The 26,400-nt window shown below is 41.7% G+C and overlaps 1 protein-coding gene across 5 annotated transcripts; it reads left to right on the forward strand.

Moving 5' to 3' along the window:
- The first annotated feature begins 1,338 nt into the window (after nt 1-1,338).
- Nucleotides 1,339-23,239, forward strand: setd2 (SET domain containing 2, histone lysine methyltransferase). Of its 5 annotated transcripts, XM_037784295.1 has the most exons (23): nt 1,424-1,473; nt 1,824-1,882; nt 3,298-3,419; nt 7,236-7,257; nt 7,347-11,380; nt 11,508-11,639; nt 11,736-11,864; nt 11,989-12,112; nt 12,222-12,299; nt 12,385-12,482; nt 12,657-12,789; nt 13,044-13,178; nt 13,270-13,398; nt 14,147-15,232; nt 15,346-15,394; nt 15,472-15,835; nt 15,958-16,678; nt 18,215-18,340; nt 18,961-19,097; nt 19,196-19,307; nt 20,570-20,644; nt 20,766-20,867; nt 21,485-23,239. In XM_037784295.1, exons 3-23 carry the CDS (start codon nt 3,391-3,393, stop codon nt 21,644-21,646), a joined length of 7,977 nt encoding a protein of 2,658 aa, XP_037640223.1. In that variant the 5' UTR covers nt 1,424-1,473; nt 1,824-1,882; nt 3,298-3,390; the 3' UTR covers nt 21,647-23,239. The 5 variants fall into 5 exon arrangements, with proteins under 5 accessions (XP_037640221.1, XP_037640225.1, XP_037640223.1 ...); XM_037784293.1 differs by lacking the exon at nt 3,298-3,419 and having other exon boundaries at nt 1,339-1,473; nt 1,625-1,882; XM_037784294.1 differs by lacking the exon at nt 1,424-1,473 and having other exon boundaries at nt 1,487-1,882.
- The last annotated feature ends 3,161 nt before the right edge of the window (nt 23,240-26,400 follow it).

Consider the following 26,400-nt stretch of genomic DNA (forward strand, 5'->3'; position numbering starts at 1 on the left):
TTTTAATAATAAATAACAATTCAGTAAATTTATATCTATGTATTTATTTGTTATATTTTGTTTTGCAAAGTTAGGAAAGCAATGATTAAGTCAAGCCTGATGCTGCTTTACACATAAAAGAGTGATCCTAGACACAGTAAGGCATACAGCTTAGTAATTAAACACTGGTATCGGATCGGTACTCGGTATCGGCCGATACCCAAAGCCCAGGTATCGCTATCGGTATCGGGACTGAAAAAGTTGGATCAATGCATCCCTTGTCAACATCACAATTGAAGTTGCGTATCGAAAACATACTGATTTCTTTCAAGAGAGCAAGTTTAGAACATAGACCAGGGGTCTGCAACCTGCAGCTCCGGAGCCACATGCGGTTCTTTGGCCCCTCTCCAGTGGCTCCCTGTGTATTTTTAAAAATGACAATGAATAACTGTTTTTTGTTTACATTTTCATTTTTATTTATCATTGTTGTAGGTCTATGGTACGACGATACGATGGAGTATTAGGGCCACATTGAGGAAAAAAAATAAATCTGAGATTTTGAGAATAAAGTCATAATATTAGAGAATAAAAACACAAATTTATGAGTAAAGAAGTTGTAATATTATGAGAATAAAGTAATAATATTATAAAGTAGTTATTTTATGTTTTTCCTTTTTTTCTCGATAAGTTATGACTCTATTCTCGAAATATTCCGACTTTTTTTCATCATTAAGTTATGACTTTATTCTCGTAATATTACGACTTATTTTCTCGTAAAGTTATGACTTTATTCTGGAAATCTTAGATTATTTTCCCTCCATGTGGCCCTAATACTCCGTAGTACATTTTCACTTTGGCCTTCACTGCATTAGACTTATATACTATATACTTAGACTATAAACTGTGTTACCTTCATCACAATGTTCAAATGTTTTGCGGCTCCAGACAGGTTTTTTTTTTTTTTTTTTTGCCTGAATGGTTCTTTTGATAGTAAAGGTTGCTGACCCCTGACATAGACGGTGTATAGTTGAAATCTCCAGATAATCTTCTCATGAATAGCTACACAAAGTCAGAATTTCTCGAGTTTTGTTGTGTGGGGAGCACAAATTAAATATCAAGATAACTGCATCTTGTCAGTGCATGAAATTTTCTGTGTGGCAGCCAAGAGTTAATTATCTGTATTCATTTATTCAGTAGTCTAACCCTAAATTAAGACCAAGTAAAGTTTTTTCAGTTTCGTTTAGTTTTGCCCACCTGCCCCCCTGTCGTTTGCTCTAAAACAAAGTAGTGTGATACTTTTTAATGTTATCTGTAAACTATATATCTATTTTATTCTGTAAATCTCTAGTGTGTTGATTTCCTCGGACCCGCAGTGCGCTCCAGGGTTCGCGCCAGCTATGTTGCCACATCATGTGATGTTGTTGAAACAGCAGCAGCAACAGCCAAAGACGCACTGTGAGGATCAGTGTGTGTGGAATACAAAACAAAAAAAAGGTATTTCAAACATATGTTCATAATAATCCTTTCAGGGCAGATCGGCTTGTCAAGTGTTAGTTGACCAAATTAAGTCACTTTCTGGGGGCTTGGTTGTCATTTGTGTCTCTTCCTCTTAAACTCTTTGGCTAACTATGTGAGCTCATGTTAGCTCGATAGCACCAACAACATCCAGCAGCAGCAGCAGCCAGGCTGAAGCTGGAGCTGGAGCTGCAGCTGGAGGCGCAGCAGCAGCAGAGAGGAGCTTCGGAGCTTCGGAGCCTCGGAGCCTCTAGTAGCCGACGATCATTTCCGACAGCTCCGTATGGATTTGACGTCGGCTTTACATTGTTGCTTGATGTTTCACAAAGGCTCGACTACCGCTGATTTCGAGGATGGAGGAACCGTGTGACCTTAAGCACTTCGTGAAGTGAGTACCTCGTGAATAAGCTCATTGTTTAATCACCGGTATGTTTATTGTGGTTTTAGACATTTTCACTACAAGACAAAACATCTCCAGCTAGCTAGCATGCTAGTAAAGCCGGGTGCAGAGACTCCCGAGAGTTTCGGATCCTTTATATCATTAAAACAGAAATAATCAAACCTTTTCCTGCTTATTAATTAAATTAGAAAAGTAACAAAGCTTCCCACTATGTGAGAAATCAACTGTTTTGACTTTACACACAGATAAACAGGTAAAACAGAAGCTAACAGTAGCGTTAGCCTGCTAGTGGCTAAGCTAGCTTGGTGTTAGCTTCTGATGCTAGTAGAGTTCCTTTGGCTAGCTTCGGTTATATACATAAATGTTTGTTTACCTCTTGCTGCACAACTAGAAAAACACGCCAAACCAGTTTCCATATATTCCCAAAGCATCTACTAGTCAACATGAATCATACATACACACAACACTATCTTTAAAGATGGCACACTGTTCATGTTAGCTTAGCTTAGCTTGGTCGTGGTGTGTTTTGTGTAAACCAGCACCAGGGTCACAGTCGAGTAGTTAAGTTCATTGCCATTTTACCTGCCAGTTTACTACTTATATATGATGTAGTATGGCTAGTTAGCACATCTTGATATGTCACTAAATGTGCTCCACAGGTCGTATTGTTAGTGGGTAGATTCATCCCTTTTAAAGGCCATGTTTTGGCTGCATCCATTTCTCCCGCACAGGCCATGCTTTTAGTTTAGTTTCCTTTATTTGCTTTCAAACCAGTCACCTGTTTGTTTGCACAACAGTATCGATGTGTTATTTAATTCACATAAATCCTCTTTATGCAGACAACCCCTTCTTTTGTTGTTGTTGACCATTTGCTTGAGCTTTTTACATGTATAATAAATAATGAGATGCATGTTCACTGCTCGCCCTGCATCCATGTTTTTCATCCTCCACCATGGTAGTACAATTTATAAACCATAGGTGAATGTAACCTTTTACTTGTGTTGTTGCAGGGATGCATCTAAAGCGACTAGAGAGTAGAGATTAACAGCCTACCAAGCTGAGGAAAAGGGGGAAATCCTTGTCCCATAGCAGACATTAACATTAAAACGTGCAACTGGTATCTCTGCCACATTGCAACGACAGATAACACACAGGAAGGGAAGCCTGCAGAAGTCGTTAATACGGTTGAAAGCATGACACCACATACTTTTTGACATGGTGTACATATAGTGTGTTTTTGCACAAGCCACATCCACAAGTAAAAAAAGATATCCCACCACATTAAGTATGCCAACCTCTATTTGATGATGTCAAAATTATAAAAGTTCCTGACAGAGTAGCTGTAAGTTGTTGTGGACAAAACCAGACTCAGTTCATTGCATCCCTATCTTTCTTTTTGTCAGGTGTGGCGTCACTTTGGAGGGCTCATTTCTCTGATTTGGATTATTCTTGGCCAGCAGCCTCTTCAGGCCTACTTATCCTAGACGAGTTTCTCAATGGACACCCTGCTCCAGTCAGAGATCAGGTATTAGACAGCACAAAATGCAACTTACAGTGTGTGTATTGTTTTAGAGTAGTTTGATATGAAATTGGAAGTCATTTTAGTATGGTTTTCACGTTGTATTTTGTTTTGGTTGCAGTCTGTGCAGATATTTCTGGCACCTATTTACTGTTAACATATTATCCTAAGCACAAGGCTTTGTCATTATATATGTACTGATAGTTATTTGACAATTAAAACCACAAGACTATCCTCTGCAAAAATGTTTTGGACTCTTTTTTAAATTTAGATGTCTGATAACATGTTGTCTTCACATGCTTTTATCCATTTATGTTGTTATTATAGGTTAAGGTTAGGTTGTGTCTTTTGTTTAGTGTACCCACAGATACAGTACATTATTGCCTGTGACAGAAGTATACAATGGTAGAAACATCTATAAATAATGCATGAATAAAATTACATCATTAGTAGGAAAAGAGACATTTTAGAGAAATAAGTCAGTTTATGTCAACCGTATATACACGATGGATGGCTCACATTTTATGTTTATTAGCCTGAAACATGAAACAGTTCTGCATTACAGTTGGAATCGCATTCCTATATTTGGTGTAAAATAACATCAAGCTAAAAAGGTGAAGTTTTTGGTCGAGTAGGCCCAGTCCATTAATCATTTGACTGTAAGCTGCTTATTATAGCCCTTTCTATATAACAGAATGTCACTGCTGAAGTGTTTCATTTTGAAGGTCACAGAGAAAAAAGGAAAACATAATATCCCAAAGGATTAAATGACCCAATTTTTGCCCAGCACCCACATTGAGCCTACCCTAAGGAAAACACACACAGTTTAATAGGATACAAAAGGAGGAACAAAAACCCAATTATTCATGGTTCTTACATGTTGAATACTTACATCTGTGTGTTTCTTTGTTTTTGTCATTTTTTTAATGGCAGCACCAGTTGCTTGCTCAGCAATGTTGACAATTCAAGCTATACAATATGAGTTGCAGGTTATTTCTACCCATATTTAAGGGACCCTCACAGATATTGCCTCACAGTATAGCCTACTCTACAGTTGGTTTACAGTTTTTTAGGGTTTTAGTTTGGTCTACTTTAGGTCTGTTTACTTGGGTTCACGGTTAGGAATACATACCAGTACGTATACAATTGATAGAACAGTAATTATCACAGAATCACAAAAATGGTTAAACTCACGTTCATCCCATCATTATCCCATCAACACAGTGGTGTTTTCTTTAATGCGTGATGAAACACAAAGTATTTTCTGTCAGAAGACCTCACTTGCATGGACCTAACAATAGAAAGACTGTCCTTCCTGTCATACAAATAATTAATATTTCATATGGCCTTTACTTTAGCAGCCATACTGGATTTGTTTGGTTTTTCAGTGGTGTTGTATCATGTGAAAAAGTGCATAATTTTTGGTCAGGCACACTTAGCCTAACCTTTGCTATATTCCTGTGTAACAAGAATGGATTTCTGAATTAAGTAGGATATGAAAAGCTTATACCTTGTATGTATGTCTTTGAAACCAGGCTATTACTGTGGAGGCTATCTCATTAGACACATATTTTATAGTTAACAAAAGGTCTATCGTTGTTTTTCTCTGCATGGTGGCTCATTGTTTAGCACTGTGGCCTCACAATAAGAGATAGGTCCTGGGGTTGAATAACAATGCTGTCCATCCTGTTTGTTTGCATGCTCTGTTCATGCTTGCATGGGTTTCCTATGGGTGCAGGGCTCCAGTCTAACTTTTTACAACTTTGTTGTAGTAAAACTACTACAAAGTTTTGTAGTAGTTTTACTACTGGTCAGGATTAGGCATTTTACCGCTGATAATGTTTGATCTGGCCTGGGCCTTTCAGGGCTGGGGACAGGTGTAACGGGCACCGCAGCAATTTTCTCGATGAAACACAATCGATAGTTCTCTTCATTTTGAATTACCGTTATGTTTTAAGGTTGTGATGTCGCTCGAGTAGAGTAAAGGGCGTGGATTGAGACATATTCAAACAGAGACAATCCTGCTAAAAGTCAGGTGCAGCGGTGCGACCAATGAAAATGTTTAGTCACACTTGACAGATTTTTGCTCGCATGTGTGAGCACTGAGGCGCATCAGTTTTCTGCTGCATCAAAGTCATGCTCCTGCTGTTGAGCTAATCACTGGCTTTAGAACTGGAGCTGGTTCTTAGGCATTAGAGAACCAAACCCCAAATTGGTTTGAGTGGATCAAATGCAGAGGGGCTATTTCTCTACAGGAATCCGTATAATCCAGTTTGGGTTATATTTAACATCGTTTTTTCTGATATCCAGTGTGGCCTCTGATAAATTACTTTATTATGAACTAAGCTGTTTTATTGTCCGGTCCCCAGAACAAAGCAGTTAAGCACTTGGCCTCAAGGTTTGGTGGATGAAATATTCAAGACCATCAACACCATGCGGTATTTATGTACTGATGAGCAAGAAACACCCTAATATTGATACATTTTCATGGAGAATACAGTTGTTTTTTTCACCATCATCAGACAACATAAAACATTCATAATGATAAGGCACTATTATTTTTCTGTTTAAAAAAACAAACAAAAACACATCTTTTAGATTTCTTTTTTTTCAAGTTACTATGGCCACCTACTCCCTTCTTTCAGCTATTGCAATGGTTTGTTGTTCTCCATGTAAAGTTAGGGATAATCCAGTCTATGTGCAATGATCAATAGGCCACTGAACCTGACAGCCACATGAGTACTTCCTGTCATTTCCCTGCCATTCAAACCCATTACTTCCAGTCACTGTCTGTTCGTCACTGCACCACATTGAGCATGTGGCCTAGACACATACTATGATATGACTGCCCTGAGTTGGCGTTGATCCTAGGTGTCTTGTTGCATGTCATCCATTCCCCCCTATTTCCTGCCACTCTTCATAATTTGTAAATGACAAAAGCAGTTTAGATGAAATTCAAAAATGGATTCTATATAAGAGTGTTTTCTTTATTTTAATCTCTGAGATAAATCACAAGTTACAAAACAAATCAAGAGTTATAAGAGCAGGTGGTGGAAAGAGTACACCTAACATTGTTGTAGATCGGGCAGCAGATGTTGTGCTTCGAAGTCATTAACAATTTGGAGCACACCAATATGTTCAGGGACATGTTCATATCACACAAGGCTACTTTGAGAATTTTTGATTTTTATCCCTCCTGATCTTCCCAACATTCATCTGACTGGGGTGCCCGCAGACCCCAGAGGTATACTTTTTGTCATATCTCACAAATGCTTTATCCTATCATTCCAATCATGATTTTGTCAATCAATTTGTTCCTAATGCCTTCATGTCATTGTTTTTATTTCATCTTTAAATAATAATTTAAAATACCAACGTATTAGGGTACTGGGGGACCACAGTCAAAAGCACCACATTGCAGCCTATGCAGATTTAATAGATAAAATAGAATAAATGGATAACATGTTTGCCATAGGTCCTAATTAAAAGTATAACACACTATCAGGGAGTGGTAGGGGTACTCTGTCATTCATTTTGAATGAGACAGTCACAGATGTAGCAGTGTGTCTGCTGTTTGTTTGATTGTGCTTTCTGTTTGTTTTCGTTTTACAACTTTCCTAAAATAATAATCTTTTTTTTTTTTTTTAGATGAAATTAATTACATAACTTATCATATTTTGAGAAGAAATAACTTAACATTTTTGCTATGATGGTTGTTAAATATGTTTGTAGTGAGAGGGTTAAAGTTGTTGTCATGAAGTGTTAATTGATTTCTGTCTTTCCTCTCTCTTTTATGTTTCCATGATGCTCTTGTATAACCAGAGAGGAGGGGAGTGGTGCCTCGGTAAGTCTAAACAAAGTTAATGACCCCTATGTCTAATTTCACTATCTTCAAAAAAACTCAATCTACAAGTGCTCTCTCTTTTATTGTAGGTGAAGGTGGAGGGCTTATCCAAGGCAGCTCTAATCAAAAGCCTGTCTCCCAGAGTCATGCTGTCCAACCATCTCTTGCCTAAAGGGACCAAGATGAAGGTCAACCTAGAGGATCAGGGTCGTCAGAAAGTGTCCTTCAGCTTCGCCCCGACCAAGAAGACACTGCAGAGCCCGTTCTTCATCCCTGCCAGTCCTGAAAAGGAAAAGTCTGTTGCTGAGCTTATCGCTGCCTCATCACAGTCACCCTCAGACAAAGAAGGGCAGAATACAAACAGCAAAACTGAGCAAAACCAGACACCCGTGGTGCAGACATCAATAGCAGAGACACCTTCTCCGACACCAGTCTCCTCAGCCTCCAAACCGAAAATAGACTTGCCTAAGATGCATTTCAAGAAGCAAATTCTCAGTGTCTCTGTGACTGAGGAGAATCCAACATCTGTTGTGCAAGAGGAGCCTCACTCTCCTGAATTGCAGGTTCTGCAAAAACCACCAAGTGTAACGGAATTTCCAACACCCCAGCCTCAGAATATCGTCAGTGTCTGCCCCTCTGAAAATGCTCACATTGAATCCCCTGAGACGAGGGTAACCCCTAGCCTCAAGCCACCTGCTTCCTCAGGAAAAGATGCAGAGAGTTCCAGCAGCGCTGAGCAGGATAGTAAGGTAGACAGAAGGAAAACCAGGTCCCATTCTGATAGTGCTCCCCCTGGCTCAGAATCCGATGGAGACTCAGGCAAGATGTCGTCTAGTCGCAAATCAGATGACTCCAAAAGTAGAAGAAACTCTGACAGCAGAAGCAAAGAGGTAAAAAAGTCTTCCTCTAGTTCACATGTGGAGGAAAAGGAAAAAAGTTCCTCTAAGTGGTCAGAGAATCACGAAAGGTCTTCTAGTTACTCCAAATCAGACCGTGATTCTAGATACACAACCTCACGCTCATCTCGATCAGACAAAGATCGCAGAAGGTCTAGGTCTAGATCACGGTCTAGATCCAGAGGGTCTCGAACAAGTTCATCTCACTCCAGATCAGAAAGATCCCGAGGCGACAGAGGATCACGCTCCGACAGGTCATACTATCATGATTCTGATCGGAGATCACACCGGAGTTCTCCACGCAGAGAGAGGAGACGTTCTCGCTCTCGCACTGACAGAACTCGCGACAGTTCTGACTCTGAGGATGATCATAGGAAGACGAGGACAAGGACCAGTGACTCCAGTAGATTGCCCGCCCATTCAAGCTCTCATAAAGAGTCAAAATCATCTTCCTACTCAAAATCTGAGAGAGCCTGTAAATCTGCAGAGTCCCCTCACTCTTCAGAGTTGGATAAAAGAACTCAATCGTCAAAGTCTGAAAGGATTTCAAAACGACTATCAGACTCTGATTCCCAGCGCAAGTGCTCTCCTGATCCGGACTCCAATTACCGAAAATCTAGCAGCTATCAGAGATCAGAGACCAACAGCAAATCCTCTTCTTCCAGTATGCACACCCACTCTCAAACATATGAAAAACGTCAAAAAAGCAGCTCTAGTGACTCTGAGGCAGACCATAAGGGAAAATCACAGGCCTCTGACAAAAACTCTGGCCTGGAGGAGAACTGTAAAAACTCCCTAAAGAAGACCAGTAGGCCAGACTTGAAGCCGATGACACCCTCTAGATGTTCTGTGAAAACCAGCGGACATGATAGACAATCAATTGACATATTTCACAGCCCTGGCAAAGCACCTTCATGTACAAACACCACAGAATCGTGTTCTCCGAGTGAAAAAGAAAAATGTGATTCCCAACCAGGTGAAGTTGAACATAGCAGTCAGGATTTTAAGGAGACGGTCTCATGCACTGATAAGAGTTTGCAAGAATCACCACCCACGAAATCAAAAGAAACAAAATCAGATCTTGAACTTGAAACCTCAGCTATAACCTCAAGTGAAAGCCTAAATGCACATACCGCCCTGGAAAACTTCACCGATGTGAAGGATAGCCTTCCCTCTAATAATCAACCACATGTGAACTCAAATGTGGCTGTGTTAAATTCATGCAGTAGTAATGATAGTATAATGTGCAGCCAGGACATGGAAGTTGTTGACTGTTCGCCAGGGCCAAAGTCCTTACTTGATACAGCTGATATACCTGTCACCCATGATGTCCAGCAGAACACTAAACCAGAGATTGTTCAAGTTTTGACAGTCGACAAGCCGTCTGGCACAAGTTTGCCGCTCATATCTGATTCATCGTGTCTTGAATCTGAGGGTCAGCTGACACTTGAAAAGCAAAATGGGGATACTGTTCACAAGAGGAGCAGTACTACCAAAAAGTCCAGATGGGATATTGTTGGGCAGGACACCCCAGAGAGCGATAATTTACAGAAGACACTTTGCACAGAGAGTAAGCCTACTGTTAAAACGGTGATCTCTGTCAAAAAAATAGAGTTTTCTAAAGACAATAGCCAACAAGACTCTGACATTAAAGATACTATTCAGCAAGAGGCTGAAACACATTCCATATTGGTTAAGCAGACTGAGATCTCTAAGCAGGAGGTCGGCTCAGACAGCACATCCGTGGCCGATAAATGCAAAGACCAAAGTGAGCCTTCACGAGCGAGCACCAGCATTGACCACTGTGACTTAAAACTGAGTGTTTCTCAAAAAGCAAACACAGATGAGCCCCTGCACGTAAATGATGCATCGCAGGCCGACAAAGCTACAAAGATGCAGAGTTGGAATGGCGATGATCATGACGAAAAATCCAAGGGCAGCGCTCACAAGAGCAAACTGAGCAAGAGAACATTACTTAATCAGGACGCATTAGGAGAACAGAGTGAGGTCAGCGATAGTGACAACTCGGAGTATGACTCCGATTGCGGCGAGGCTATAAAGCGATTGCATTCTGTGGTGGTGGTGCCAAAGAATTCTACCCTAATGGATACACATGACATGGGAGCTTCCCCACGCCGCCTAATGAATAGTTCAGAACTGCAGAACGTGATTATGGATGGAGTCCCAAATCAAGGCCCACAACAAAGGCAGGGAAGTCCTTCAGCGTTCGTGGAAACCAGTGCTGTTGTAAATGATTCATCCCATAGCAGCACGTTGTGTCAATCCCAGAGTAATATGATTGATAGCACCAGTCACTCTGAGGGTTCCAGCTCCATCAGTGCGCAGCCTTACGTGGCTGCTCATAGCGGTGCTCATGGAAGTGCCACAGATCCCGCCCACAGCCTTGATAATTCCCGACAGTGTGAGCAAGGGCACAAACAGCATAATGTAAGCAGCAGAGGTGAGAGGATGTACTCCCATTACCAACAGGACGATTTCTCCAATGCCGACAATATCAACGAAAATAATGTATTCAGCCTGGGTTGGGATTTTTCACAACCGGAACAGCAGCCCAGTAGTACATACCAGCAGCCTGATAGCAGTCATGGGCCACCGATACCAAACACTAAACTGATTGAAACCTCTCCTGAGGGACAGGAGCACAGGCAGAGTAATGCCACCTGGAACCATCAATCCCCAAACACACAGACTAGCAGACAACCCTACCTCCATGTGCATGAACGTTATCAGGATCTTGCAGGTGAAATCCATCCTGACTCCCTAACTAATGACCACGACGACTACAGTGGGGAAAAACTATCTGATCTCAGTCAAACAGCTGTCGAATGCAGTGGACTTAACACTCCTGGGTCATCAAGCTTTGTGCAAGGGCATGAAATAAGCAGCAACAGCAGGGGCCCTGCTGTGCCTGACCCCCCTAGAGAAGACAGTTTTAGACCCCACAGAGGCCGGGGCCCTCCCAAGAAAAGGCGGCCAGAGATCGAGTCAGATTCAGACAATGAGGCAGAAGCCGGACCTACAGGCAAGAGGGAGCGTCATGGAGATGCTGACGTCTCTAAGGAAACTCATGTCAAAGCTGAGGTGCAGCGTCCAACGCTCAATCTGCGAGACTTTCGAGATTCCCATAAATGGAAAGAGTTCTCCAGGTCTAAGAAGATGCCCCCTTACTTTGACTTGATTGAGGAGAACATGTACCTGACTGAGAGGTAAGTTGCCGTCCAGCCTGGTTAACAAAACAAATTATTTTGTTTGTACAAAGAATAACCTCATAATAAAATATTTAAGTGCTTTCAGGCTTGAGCTTTGAACGTTTTTTTGAATGCTTTTTTGCAGAAAGAAGAGCAAATCTCATCGAGATATCAAGAGAATGCAATGCGAGTGCCCAGTGCTGCCCAGAGAGGAGCGTTCAAGGGGAGTGTTAGCATGTGGGGAAGACTGTTTAAACCGGCTGCTGATGATTGAGTGGTAAGTTGATTATTACAGATAAAGCTGTGACAACATGTAATGTTTTTTATATGAAACGGCCATAGGAAATGTTTTTTTTTTTGTTTGTTTTGTCAGCTCCTCACGGTGCCTGAATGGAGCATACTGCTCTAACCGGCGATTTCAGATGAAACAACATGCGGACTTCGAGGTTATCCTCACAGAAGACAAGGGCTGGGGTCTACGGGCAGCTAGAGAATTGTCTGCGTAAGCTATTTTTAAATACTTTTCTAGCATTTACCATTAAAATATTCACAAAATTAGTAGATACTGTGGGGCTACCTACTCTATTGGATTGTATTATTATATCATATTTTTATTGCTATCTCAGAAACACCTTTGTGCTGGAATACTGCGGGGAGGTATTGGACCACAAGGAGTTCAAAACAAGGGTGAAAGAATATGCTCGCAATAAGAACATCCACTACTACTTCATGTCTCTAAAGAATAATGAGGTAAGGGATGATATGGCACATTGCAATTAATGTTAATATTTAAACAAATCTGGTTTAATGATTCAGGCAAAGTGGTAGAAATAGTTGACATTGCATTATCTCTCCTCAGATCATTGATGCAACGCTGAAGGGTAATTGCTCTCGGTTTATGAACCATAGCTGTGAGCCCAACTGTGAGACCCAGAAGGTACGGTGGCAAAATAAACAAATACTCCTTCAGGTTAACTTACTGAAAGCTGAATTACCTGACGATGATTTTTATCCCGTTTCAGTGGACTGTCAATGGCCAGCTTAGAGTCGGGTTCTTCACCTCCAAGGCAGTCACTGCAGGAACTGAGCTGACGTTCGACTACCAGTTCCAGAGATATGGGTACTGTTTCTCTGTATTTTGTGCTGTCTATGTTTGTGTTGCGGGGTCTGAAAACACTTATGTGTTATGTTGTGATATGTTCATATAGATATGTTCATAAAGAGTGGTTCATTTGGACCTTTTAACTGATGGTTTAGCCGTGGTGATTTCATCTTGATTTATCTTTTTCTACAGCAAAGAAGCACAGAAATGCTTCTGTGGAGCAGCCAGCTGCAGAGGCTTCCTGGGAGGGGAGAACAGAGTTAGTGTTCGGGCAGCTGGAGGAAAGATGAAGAAAGACCGCAGTCGAAAGAGTGCTCTCACCACGGTCAGTTCTTTCAGTCATATTTCAAAGTGTGTCTTGTCATTGGTCTACATCTGGCTGCCAGTTATATTAATATGGTTATGCTTCCACACGAGAATCATAACCCTAACTCTAATAACTTAATGAATCTGCTTAATTTGGCATGCTCCAACTTTTAGATTATTTTGTTTTAACCATAGTGATGTTAGCACTGTATTGTATGGATACAAGCCAACATGTGCTATGTTTGATGATGACATCACTTTGTCCTTCCTCAGGTTGATGAGGAGCTGGAGGCGTTACTGGAGAATGGAGAAGGCCTGTATGATGAGAAACAGGTGGTGTCTCTCTGCAGACTAATGGTCCGAGTGGAAACCATGGAGCAGAAACTCATCTGCCTCAAGCTCATACAAGTACGACCTGAGTAGTTGGTGTCTTTTTTATATTGTTGATATTTGTGATTATCATTTGCAGTACGTAATATGATATGTTTATGTTGCACAGGATACTCAAAATCCATCATGCCTGAAGCAGTTCCTGGACCATCATGGGTTGTCTTTGCTGTGGCTCTTCATGGTCGAGCTTTCTGAAGCTAAAGGCAACAGTGCCAATAACATCAAACTGCAGTTACAGGTGACATATGCCATTGACTTTGCATTAAAATAAGGGCTGTCAATCGATTAACATATCGAATTGCAATTTGTCCATAGTTAATTGTGATTAATCGCACATTTGTATCTGTTCAAAATGTACCTTAAAGGGTATGTGTCAAGTATGTAATACTGTTATCAACATGGGAGTGGGTAAATATGCTTGCTTAGCATAAAAAATATGCTTAAATCATAACACGGCAAACTCAAGCCCAACAGGCAACAACGGCTGTCAGTGTGCTGACTTGACTATGACTTGCCCAAAACTGCATGCGATTATCATAAAGTGGACATGTCTGTAAAGGGGAGACTCGTGGGTACCCATAGAACCCATTTTCATTCACATATCTTGAGGTCAGAGGTCAAGGGACCCCTTTGAAAATGGCCATGCCAGTTTGCAGCGTTATTTCGCCTCGACTAGTATGACACATGGTTACCAATGGATTCCTTAGGTTTTCTAGTTTTATGTGATGCCAGTATCTTCACTCTTTAAAACTGAGCCCGCTACAACCTCCAAAACCGCAAGTTGTGGTAGTGCATTACAGAAATTAGTGGTGTTAAAACAAATTTGTGTTTTATTATTGCGTTAACTTTGACAGCCCTAATTAAAACACTCGTAATGTTGGGACATTCCACTGAAGTAACAGGGAATTTGAAATCCTCAAAGCCTGTACGGTCGTATACACAGCTGTTTGCTGTTTGATGCTGATAATCTACGATTCTGTCTACAGATTATGAAGACCTTGGCTGTGCTGCCTATCTCTACTAAGAACATGTTGGAGGAGAGCAGAGTCCTTACCTTCATCCAGAGATGGGCCCAGACAAAAACTCTCCCTCACCCTACAGAGATGGATGGCTACTCAAGTGAGAACACCTCCCGTGCTCAAACACCCCTCAACACTCCCGACGGCTCCTCCACCAAACTGGGACCTGAGTTGGACGGTGACACCTCCAAACCTGCTGTGTACCGCCGCCTTAAAATCATCAGTGAAAACAGTCTGGACAGCGCCCTCTCTGATGCTAGCAAAGCATCCGATGGGAAGGAGGAAGAGGAGGAGGACGACGATGAGGAAGAAGATGAATCCTCGCATGATAGCAAACAGTTGAAGGCAGAGCCGGTGTGTGAAGCCGCAGATCCGGTGTGTGAAGCCGCAGATCCAACAAAAGGAACGATGGAAGAGTCTGTGAAAGAGGAGGTTCGGGTCGAAGGGGAGAAAGAGGAAGAGACGGGGATGAGTTCAAGCAGTCAACACCAACCGCAAACTGAGGAGGTGAAAGAAAACATGGAGTTGGATTTGGAGAAGGACACCGAGGTGAAAGAGGACACGAGTGAGGCTCATACGGATGAACTTGTGGTGCCAAAAGAGCCGAGTGAAGAACAGGAGAGTGGGGAGGAGCAGACCAGTCAGGCCGTGACAGAAAAGGCTGAACCGGAAGGAGACCAGCCCGCCGTTGAAGTTCTCGAGCCAGAGAGTCAGTGCATCCAAACAGATGTTGCTGATGTTCCACCTGAGCCGCCTTCAGAGAACATGGAGGCCCAGGAAGAGACACAAGAGGCTGAGAAACCTCCTGGCAGTGAGGCTCAACCTGGTGAATCTACCACTGACGCTACTCCAAGCTCCGAGACCCCTGAAGCCAGTATGCCCACTGAGGTCACAGCGACCCCCGTGGACCCATCAGTGATAGGAACTCCTTCTCAGGATGAAGAGGAAGGTGTCTCAGATGTGGAGAGTGAGAGGAGCCAGGAGCCCCAACTCAATTCTTTGGACATTAGTGGCATGGCTGCCAGGCTTCTGGACAGCTGGAAAGATCTGAAGGTGAGCGCAAACACATTCACTTTTAAAGGCAGACATTGTGAAACATGCATAGAAATCTAATCTGTTTGCATACTATTGTATTCTGAAGTTTGAAGTTGTGCTTGTCCTTTCAGGAGGTGTACAGAATACCAAAGAAGAGTCAGGTGGAAAAGGAAGCAAATGGTAAGTTTAGTCCAATGTTGATTTTTTGGCGTGGAATTTTTTTCCGTATGATTTTGACTAACTAGATTTTCTCACAGATCGCAGCCGAGATCGAGACACAGCTTTGACGCCACGCACCACTTCTGGTAGCCGAGAACGTGAAAGGGAGCGAGAGAAGGAGAGGGAACGTGACAGAGACCGAGATTATGACAGAGACAGGGATCGAGACTGGGACAGGGAACGGGAACGGGACCGGGACAGGGAACGGGACCGGGACAGGGACCGGGACAGAGATAGAGACAGAGACCGAGATCGCGACCGGGACCGAGAACGCGACCGGGACCGGGACCGAGACCGTGATCGAGGCTCTGACAAAACTCCACAACGCAGCTCGGAGAGACGGAGGAGACGCTCCGCTTCACCCTCATCCTATGAGAGGAGCAGCCGACGCACTGAGGAACGGTAAGGATTCTTGTGATTGGGGGAACATTGTGTAGTGTCTTCCAAGCATAGTGTAATCTTTGTATATCATAGTAAAGTTTTGGCATTCAACTGGGGTCTTGTTCTCTCGATTTCTTTTTAAGGTTTGAGTCATCTAACAGCAGCAAGACACGGGGAGCTAGTGGCAAGGAGCGCAACAAGCTGTCCACAGAGGAGCGCAGAAAGCTGTTTGAGCAGGAAGTTGCTCAGCGGGAAGCCCAGAAACAACAACAGCTTCAACAGCAACAGCAGCAGCAGCTTCAAACTATGGCTTATGACCCTGCTCTAGCCTATGCCTCCAGCCCTGGCTTCATCACCTACCCTCCTGGATATCCCATCCAGACCTTTGTGGATCCCACCAACCCCAATGCAGGCAAAGTGCTGCTACCTACCCCTGCGGTTGAGCCCGTCCTGAACTACGAAGAGACGCCTCTTATCTCAGACATGGCACTGTCCTCTCCATCCTCCACTTCCCAGGCCACTCCAGTCTCTAATCTCTCTCAGCACATCGCCACCCCCGACCTCACCGCTGGCAACCCTCAACAGTATGCCCAGCCCGCTGTAGCAACTCAGGACACAGGCGTAGCTGTCCTCTCTGTACCCGCCCAGGTGGCCCCTCAGGTACAGGGCCAGCAGAGCTACACTACTCTCTGGGATCCCACTACTCAGCAGGCTGTGACTGTGCAGACACAGCCCGCTCAGCAGTACGCCACAGCCCCACCACCGCCTCAGACACAGACAGCCATCTATTACCAGGGTCAGCCGTGCCAAACCATCTACAGCATCCCCACCGCCTACCCACAGGCCAACACTCCCGTCATACAAGTAGGTCGCTCTCTAAAAAATCCTCTGGTGATTTTGTTGTGCTTTGATTTTCTAACTTTTTCTAGAGTATACATTATGCACAATATATTTTGCCATTAATGTAAAAAACTCTATATGATAGGAGTAACAATTAAAAACGTTTGGGTTTTGAAAAATATCTAATTGCGATATGATTTGCGAAATTGGAGGGAATGATAATTTTTACATCATTTTTCTCATTTTCATTGAAAAACATATTAAAATGATTATGGTGTGATGTTTGCGGAGATCTCTACCAAACAAAGATGTTTTCTTTAGTCTGTAGAATAGGATGTGTAGGCCAGGACATCTCTGCAGCACCACAATATTACATTTTAAATGGTATTTTGACACACCTTTCCCCTTTAACAAATATTGCGCCTCCTGCAATTTGAATAATAGATTTTTGAAATTTTGATCAAATTTCGATTAATTGTGCAGCCCTAATTTGATATATACGTATGTATATGTGTATATATATATATATATATATATATATGTGTGTGTATATATATATATATATATATATATATATATACACACATATACGAGTATATATACACATATATATATATATATATATATATATATATATATATATATATATATATATATATATACATATCAATATTGTTCTATTTGTTACAACCTGGCTCAAAGGCTGCAACAAAAATGGGAGACCAGACAAGTTTTAAAATAGTTAAAAGCATTTATTTATCAAACTAACAAGAAATAACTAAACAAACATGGAAAGTCAGTAATCAGTTAGTGTGGGTGCGTGAAAATGTCTGAGCAAACAAAACAGGTATGCCAGCCAAGGAAGAGAGAGACATCTGTGGGAAGGTAGGGAGCTTTTAGATCACTACCACACCGAGCTTAGGTGTGGCTCATCAGCCTGACGACCGGATCTGTAGTGTATCTCCCAGCCCACCAACCAATCTCCACGCTGCAACCCAGCAACACCTGGAGAAGCATTTAAAAATGTACAACACAGAAATCCAATACAGCTGCTTACATTCACCAAAAACAGCAGAAGAGCATACATACCACACTCCATATCTCCCAAACAACCAGATTGCACACCTCAATTTATAAAACGAGGTGCTCCTGCCTTCTAGGCTCCCAACTGATCTCATTCATGAAAACACAGTCTCCGCCAATCAAGCATTAACAACCAGCAGAACCAACTGCACTGCACCAATCTAAACTGGGTCAAACAAGTTAGGACGAGCCCCCATTTGATATATCATTTTGACTAACAATTTGTAGTGTTTTTCAGCAACATGTTTATCTTCAAACAGCAAAATAATCAAATATGGTGGCTAAAAAAAGAGATGTCGTCTAGACTCGACAATCATAGCACTCCGTTGCTTGTGCATTGCTGCAAACGTTTCATCCATCATGTGTATTATAAATCATTATTGAGCACTAGAACACAACGAAGCACAAACTCAACACGCGGTATCCGATTTCTGAATGTTCCTAGTGACCATCTAATTTGATTTTGTGTTTCTGTAGGCGTACACTGAACCCACAGCCAGCTACCTGCACGGCCAGCCTGTGTATCCTGGCCATCAGCAGGGAGTGGTGGTGCAACAGGGAGGCACAGTCACCACCATTGTCACATCCCAAACTGTCCAACAGGTAATGCATACACACTCTGAGTCTCAAATGGTGTTTTTACTTGAAACAGGATGATTGGGCAAGACACTACACATTGACTGATAATTCACAACTGTAAACCAAATGGATATCTGTTAAGGAAATATATACCGATCAGCCATAACATTATGACAGCATGGGCACCCTGACCGGTATGCGGTGTATATTTACATTCTTGAACAGCATGAGGTCACATTATAGTCACTGTTTTGAAGGATGCAACCGTTTATTAGGCAGTTTTAGTCTCCGCTTTTGAGGATCTTTGGGATTTTCAGAAATCTGTATTATGCTTTATGTGATTTTGAGGACACCTTCTGTTCCAGTTTGGCCACAAGAGGGTAGTACACATCTCAATGATGCAGCTTTTAAGAGCTACAGTATGTGGGTCCTCTCTCATATGATAAAGTGCCTTTTAAGATGTGTCAAAAGATAGGAATCTAAATGCAATCATATATGACTTTAAACTACAGTTGTCATCAAAAAATGTAGCTTTAAGTGTATCCGGTTCTTTCTCCTAGCAAAATCCAAAAGAGGTATTTCAAAGGGAAGCTACATGGATTTGCTGCTAATTGTTATAATTTTTCATTTCTTCTCATCTCCAGGAAATGATTGTACCCAACAATGTGATAGACCTCCCTCCCCCCTCTCCCCCCAAACCCAAAACTATCGTCCTACCTCCCCTTTGGAAAGTGGCCCGGGACCCCGAAGGCAAGATCTACTACTACCATATAGGCACAAGGTTGGTATTACGTTGTGTCTGTGAAGTGTGTGTTTGTGCCTCTAAAACCCCCCCCTGCATTGTATTTCTATCTGACATAACTTCCCTCTGGGCATTAGGCAAACACAGTGGGACCCTCCAACCTGGGATGGATGTAGTGACAACACTAGTGTGGACCATGAATCTGAGATGGACCTGGGAACACCCACCTACGATGAGAATCCTTCCAAGGTGAGTAGTTTAGTAGTGATCGTTTTCAAAGTGTGCTATAAAATGTATAACATGTGTAGCAGTTTGTTTTCAGATAGCAGTTACATATAATGAACAGAAAAAAATGTTTCCTCATTTAACAATGAGGAAGAATCCTCTTCACTTTATTCGTTCGGTTCCCAGAAAGTGTGCGCTTGGATGCAGAACATGATTATAGTGTTTGTTCCTTGAGGTAATTGAAGATGCTGCACCAGTGATTACTTTCAGCTGTGTCTCAAGGGGGGGGGGGAGGAAAACTCTCAGCACGACACCATATTCAGAGAGTGTTATGTCCCCGCCGATGACTCCTCCTCGCAAAATGGCTTCATCAGAATCTACATGCAGAGACAGAAAGATTTGAAGAGCGATTGCACTCACTCCACCCCCTGCTCAGCTGTCTGTCCCTTAGCCCTCAAGGCTGTAAGGGGAGGGGCGGCTCAGTTCATCTCTTCTTCCTCTGCCTCGTTTGTTTTCCCCTCTTCATTTTTATCCTGACTTTAAGGATAATGGAAACCATCTGGGAGACCTAGCATTCATTTATTTGCGGTTTCTTGTGTTGTAGTTTAACTACGTAAGTGTCCCTTTTGTCTCTTTTAAAAAAGATTTTGAAAAAAAGCTTCAAAAACTGAGATGGCGAGATCCATGTTTTTCATGCAACGTTTCCCGCCAAGAACAGCTACAGGGTCATGGACCATTTCCCAACATGTGTTTAGACAGTGGTGGCGTCCACATCCAGCACTTGAAAACTATGGCACATGCTCTGCACTTGTAAAGCAGCGTCCCAAATCTCACTGTTTCTGGATTCCTGGCCCTGGCACTGTGAATCCTCGGTGCTCGCTTTTGATGCTCACCACTTTGTTGTGGGTACAGGCAGTCAGCTGTTGCCTGCTCGCCTTTGTTGTTGAAGGCTGGGGCCAGAGAGGCAGCATCCTGGCAGGATATCCCTGCTTTGTGTCAAGTAGCTGGCGAGCAGGTGCTGTTTGATGCCCCACTGACCCTGATAGCTACTGGTTTGCAGCCAGTTGCCACGTTTGATTGAGCTGATGCACAGGTGGGGCCATTAAATCTCTCTGCTGGGTTATGTCAGTATGACATGGTATTACTGTCTTCTACTAGAGCTAAGAAAAAGTCTGAAGACAAACTGATGAAAGGAGAAGAATTGGATGGGAGTTAGTTTGTGACAAGTTACACTTGCAAAAGCCAAAACTGTGATCTCATCCATCTCTTCTAATATGTCGTTACAGTTCTCCACAAAGACAGCTGAAGCAGACACTTCCAGCGAGCTAGCTAAAAGGAGTAAAGAAACATTTCGCAAAGAGGTGAGCCAGAGTCTCCGTAAACATTGTTTCAATGTTCCAAATCTCTTCTAGCCACTCATGCAAGTTTACATAATCGTCCCTTATTAACAAGTATTTTTGTGTGTGTGTGTGTGTTACTCAGATGTCCCAGTTTATAGTGACATGTCTAAATCCTTATCGGAAGCCAGACTGCAAACTTGGACGCATCAGCAACACGGAAGATTTCAAACACCTGGCTAGAAAGGTAAGATTAAAACAATAAGATGGTCTTTGAACTTCCATTAATGCAGAGAAGCTGTAAACCTTTCCTCGGCCTGTACGTGGTCGGAGCACAATGAAAGCTTTGGTCAGCTTTTAACTTTTAAAGGCAACGTTTTCAAAGTTTCCCTCAAACCAGAACTAAATAGTTGAGCTCCCACGATTTCTTTTTCCAGCCAAAATGTTTTTGTATTGTGCCTCCGGAGGAGACTAAGAACACATTGGACATGTAAACTATTATCTCCCTCTCTTTTGTTTTACTCATTCCTTTCTAAAAGCTCTTTTCAACCAGCGTCTCTTCAAAGGGCAGCACTCTTTTTTTTTTTTTCCATGGTTCCCGTAGGGTCTGTGGATTGTGTATGTAGGGAGTGGTTTGCCACTCGGACATACCACGACTCTGAGGACATGGGCACAATAAACAGAAAGACGAGTTGGGCTTCAATTCATTTAGAGATTGTGTTTTATTGTCTCAAATTATAAGGGCAAAGTCACCAAAAGATATTTAACCACCCAGCCGCATATACATTGTAATTATATAATTTACTGTAGTCTGGTTACAAAAGACATGTCTAACTCTTTCCTCATCTCTGCCCATTCCTCCAGCTAACTCACGGAGTTATGAACAAGGAGTTGAAAGCTTGCAATAATCCTGAGGACCTTGAGTGTAACGAGAATGTGAAGCACAAGACCAAGGAGTACATCAAGAAGTACATGCAGAGATTCGGCACCGTGTACAGGCCCAAGGAGGACACGGAGGTGTACTAGCCTCAGATGTTGACTCTTGTCCTGCGCTAAGGAGAAGCACAGATTTGCCTTTCCATTCACTCCTTCATGTATGTACTGGCGAGCCTGAGCTGTGAAGTAGTTTCTTACGCGTATTTATGACTAAGAATTGCACTGCTGCCCAAGAAGCTCTCCGGGCCCCGTGGATCACGGAGGAGCCCCGTTCTAGAGACTTGACGGAGACTGGAGCGTCGCTGAACGACCCGTAAAAAACTCCAGGTGCAGTGTTCTCGAGGGATGACACTGCGGGGTGCTACAGAGACTAATGTTTTCACTGACTGTTTGATTTTAAGCATATTGTTTTGTTTTTTTTTCATTTGTGGCTCTTTAATGTTCCCAAGATGATCACCTCAATTCCACTTTTTAAACTTGTCCAGCCCTGAATGAGGATAACTCAATGGAGTCAGCTTTGGTATCATATTTATCAGAGTTTCTTTGTTACTTTCCACTGTTAAAAATGGATCAATGACAGAACAGTCCAGTGCTTTTTTTTCTCCCTCCCACTTCCTTTTTTTCTTGCACGCTTCAGCCCCCTGCCACTGACTCTGTATCTGGTGCTGCTTTTAACCGGGCTGTGGAGGTCCAAGCTTCCACTCCTCAAACCCTGCCTTCTTAACCACAAGACTTTGGAGCCTCTGTTGTTTTATGAATGCATGATGTAGGCTGAGGTCACAGTGGTATCCTTATGGAAATTCCTACGTTTTCCATGTCTCCTGCTTCAAGTAACATGCTCCCTCACGGGGATGAGCTTTTACTCACAATACACTTAGGGATCAGCCAGTAACCAGCAGGTTGGCAAGGTGATCAATATGTCTTTTATGAATTTGTGTATAATAACGGGAGCAGGGTTTAAATGCTATGTTTGATGTGCCGTTTAGACATTTCCTGTCCAGCCCCATCTCTCAACTTGTTCTCCCCGGTTTCCTCTTCTTACAGGAGTAATGCTGAAAATGAAGGTTGTAGCATTGCAGTTTTAACAGTTTCTAAACATCCTGTGTGTTCTGGTTCCCTAGTTAGACAACACTTAGGCCGACCTTGCTCCACAAGCTGTCACTCGTTAATTTCCAGGATTTTTAAGGTTGTCAAGGTAGTGTCATCGGCATTAGGTCACTGACTTGTTCCAGCCTATTAAATTGTATTAAACAAAGTTCCAACACATGTACATTGCTTTATATGTGAATATATTGAATAATAGTTTTGGGAATGTTTAAATAAGCAGACACTTTGTAAAAGGACTATCATTTCATGATTGAAAGTGTAAATAATGTATAAAATTACCAAAGCTGTATGCAGGAGAGTAGGGTCAGGGTGCACAGGGAGCCCACCCACCCATCCTCACCAGCTCAGCCCTCCTGATGCAGCTCCCTCATCAGTGTGTCAAACTTAGGACCCCGCTGAATCACAGCCCTCTTATTTTATTTCAGTGGTGGGGGAGATTTTCATGTTTTTTGTTTATTATTATTTTTCTATGTACAAAGTAAGTGTCACCTTACTCTACTGTAAGTATTGTGTAAGCACATTGTCATACCGAGTGTACAAACATTTTAAAAGATAATAAACTTTTTTGTAAAATTACATCCGTTTTGTTGTGTAGTTGAATTGGGTTCACTTGGGTGTCACTTAAAGGTGCTATTGATAACATTCAACAACTAGATGTCACATTCTCCCTCCCCCGTTCCATTGCATTCACTTCACAACAATTAGTTGCCAGGCACTTACCGTCAATCTCAGCCATTTATCCGTTTTTTTCCACACTAACTGACGACCCAGAGATACCACGTGATACCAACGTCATTTCACTATTGGCTCACAAGCCTTGTTACAAGCGAGAACCAAACGTCCGATAACTTCCACAGAGATAAACAAAACATTAATTTTGGACTCACCAAAATGTTTTAAATTATTAATTCACACATTTAATTTTTTTTCAGGAAAAGCCATACTTTTATGTGGCACCTTTCTAAAAGCTATGTGGATGTGTAAAAAAATATTCATCTTAGGGCTGTCAAAGTTAACGTGATAACGCATTAACGCAAATGTGTCTTAATGCCAGTAACATTAAAGCAATCAGTCTTTCGGAGGTTGTAGTGGGCTCTGTTTTAAAGCGAGAGTGAAGATACTGTTTTCATATGAAACTAGAAAAACTTAAGAATCTATTGGTACCAACCATGTCGTGAAAGAGTTAAATAACATTCCAAACTTGCGCTAAATTGTAGCGAGGAAAAATTGTCATGGCCATTTTCAAAGGGGTCCTTTGACCTCTGACCTCGAGATATGTAAATGGGTTCTCTGGGTACCCACGAGTCTCCCCTTTACAGACATGCCCACTTTATGATAATCACATGCAGTTTGGGGTAAGTCATAATCATGTCAGCACACTTGACAGCTGTTGTTGCCTGTTGGGCTTGAGTTTGCCATGTTATGATTTAAGCATATTTTTTATGCTAAATGTAGTACCTGTGAGGATTTCTGGACAATATTTGTCATTGTTTTGTGTTGCTAATTGATTTCAAATAATAAATATATACATATATTTGCATAAAGCAGCATATTTGCCCATTCCCATGTTGATAAGAGTATTAAATACTTGACAAATCTCCCTTTTAAGGTACATTTTGAACAGATAAAAAAATGTGCGATTAATTGTGATTAATCATGGACAAATCGTGCGATTAATCGCGATTGAATATTTAATTGATTGACAGCCCGTCTACATAAAAATGTTATCAATAAGACCTTTAAATAGACTCAAATAGATCTAAACAAATGTGAGTGACCTCTGTTACGTGATTAACTGCTGAGTGCACACCCAATCCCGTTTTAGATTGGCGCCCTCCTCTAATATGGGGTGCACATGGCATGAGTGCCACTACAGCGCGTACGCACAGTGTTGTGAGCCAGATGTTTTGGCCCCAGTAAAGGGAACCAAAGTGATCGACTGCCTTCATTAGAGACATTCAGCGAGCTCTAAATATGGAGGCCCGTGACGAGTGGAGAGAGGCGCTGCTGTGTTTCCCCTCTCTCTCTCTCGCTCTCTCTCTCCGGTCCCAACCCCCCTCCCAGTGTATGCACATTCCGCAGCCCCATGCCTGTGTGCTCCAGACCGCAGTTAAGCAGTCCCGTCTGGAGTGTGTGACGGCATGTAACACTGCCCTGGGCCATGCAAGATGCCTGCTCCCACTTACAACTGAATGCAAAGAGATCATTAACAGATTTGAGTTAGCAGAGGGGGAGCAGGAATCAAGATTGTGCCTCGGAGAGAAACAGGAAACCTTCCTCCAGAATATTTTTGGAATGAAGCTATTATTTTCATTTCACCCTCAAATTATTAAATACCTCTTAACTGATTTCCCTCAGGGTTTTGGATAGGAAATGTTCTTAAACACTAAATCCCTTGATAAGGGGTAGTATATTTCCAAATATGTCCAAACTTCCTCACTGTGTAATTCATCAAGTGGGTTTATATTTTACTGTAAGTGACAGACATGTCTATCGGACTGTGGTTGTGGTCCAGTCATTTTCATATTTCAATGAACATTAAAAAAGGTTTTTGGGTGTTAAATACAAAGGCATATCCAAATTACACGAACAATGCCTGATTTTATGCCAGTCTTCTACTTGTTTAGGGCCTATAGGAGGTAGGCTATGACACAAGGATGTCCAATAATAAAACTACAAGTACGATACTTACAGTTTTATTATTGGATATAGGCCTACTACTGAGGTCTGTTGAATTTGTTTTGTCATTTAGCCTACTCTCTCAACCCTATCAGATGAAGTACCCCTTTATTGTCTCCACCATTTATCTAAACCAATTATAACTAAAATCATAACTATTTCAACTGTATTTTTAGATATTACATCTGTTTCCATTACTTTTAGATATCACATTTATCCATTAATTTGAGGTAGTTCACTATCCATTAATTTAAGCGAACTATGTCAACAGTTTATCAGTTATTTTTGTAGCTAATTCAACTGTTTAGCCATTACTTTAAGGTAACTATTTTAACTGTTTATCCATTATTTTATTAGTTTTTTTAACTATTATAATTCAATATGAGGATATTTATTTTTATTCATTGTAAATTGTAATTATATTTTTTTTCTTCATCAAACTTAATTGACCTACTCCACACACCACAAGCAACTGTATCCATTGATCAAAAGCATAAAGATTTAAGTATCATCTTATGTCCTGTTACAACAAAAGAGCACTGATTATCAAAGTTATTTATTAAATGAATAAAACTCTTACAAAAACACATTGAGGCATACCATTAGGAAATATATACACAAAACCATACATGGCTGGCGTTAGAAAAATATCAAACCATCTGAGGCCATCACATAGTGTAACTAGCACACCGCAGATGTCCATGGTTCTCATAGATTTTATTTAGTTTTATACTTGAAATGGTGATGAAATAAATACAAAAACCAGATGGTTACTTGGACACGAGCATGGATGTTAACTGTGTCTTTGGATTTTTTTTTATGAGAAATCAAGGTGACAAAAATGGAGCTGTGTATAATGAATTTAAGGAGATTCATTTCTATTCCTTTTCTTCAGTCTTCACAGTTCATGGATGATCTCACTTTAAGCCATGACTTAAAAAAAACAAATCAATATTTAAGATATTTACAATCATAGATGGTTATTAGGAAGAGCTAAGAAAGGCGTTTTAATATTTCTCAGAATGCTTCATTTTCGTGTCTTCTGATGGGATTTGAAA

This window comes from Sebastes umbrosus, chromosome 11 (genome assembly GCF_015220745.1).
Source record: "Sebastes umbrosus isolate fSebUmb1 chromosome 11, fSebUmb1.pri, whole genome shotgun sequence".
In the NCBI taxonomy this organism is placed as follows: Eukaryota; Metazoa; Chordata; class Actinopteri; order Perciformes; family Sebastidae; genus Sebastes; species Sebastes umbrosus.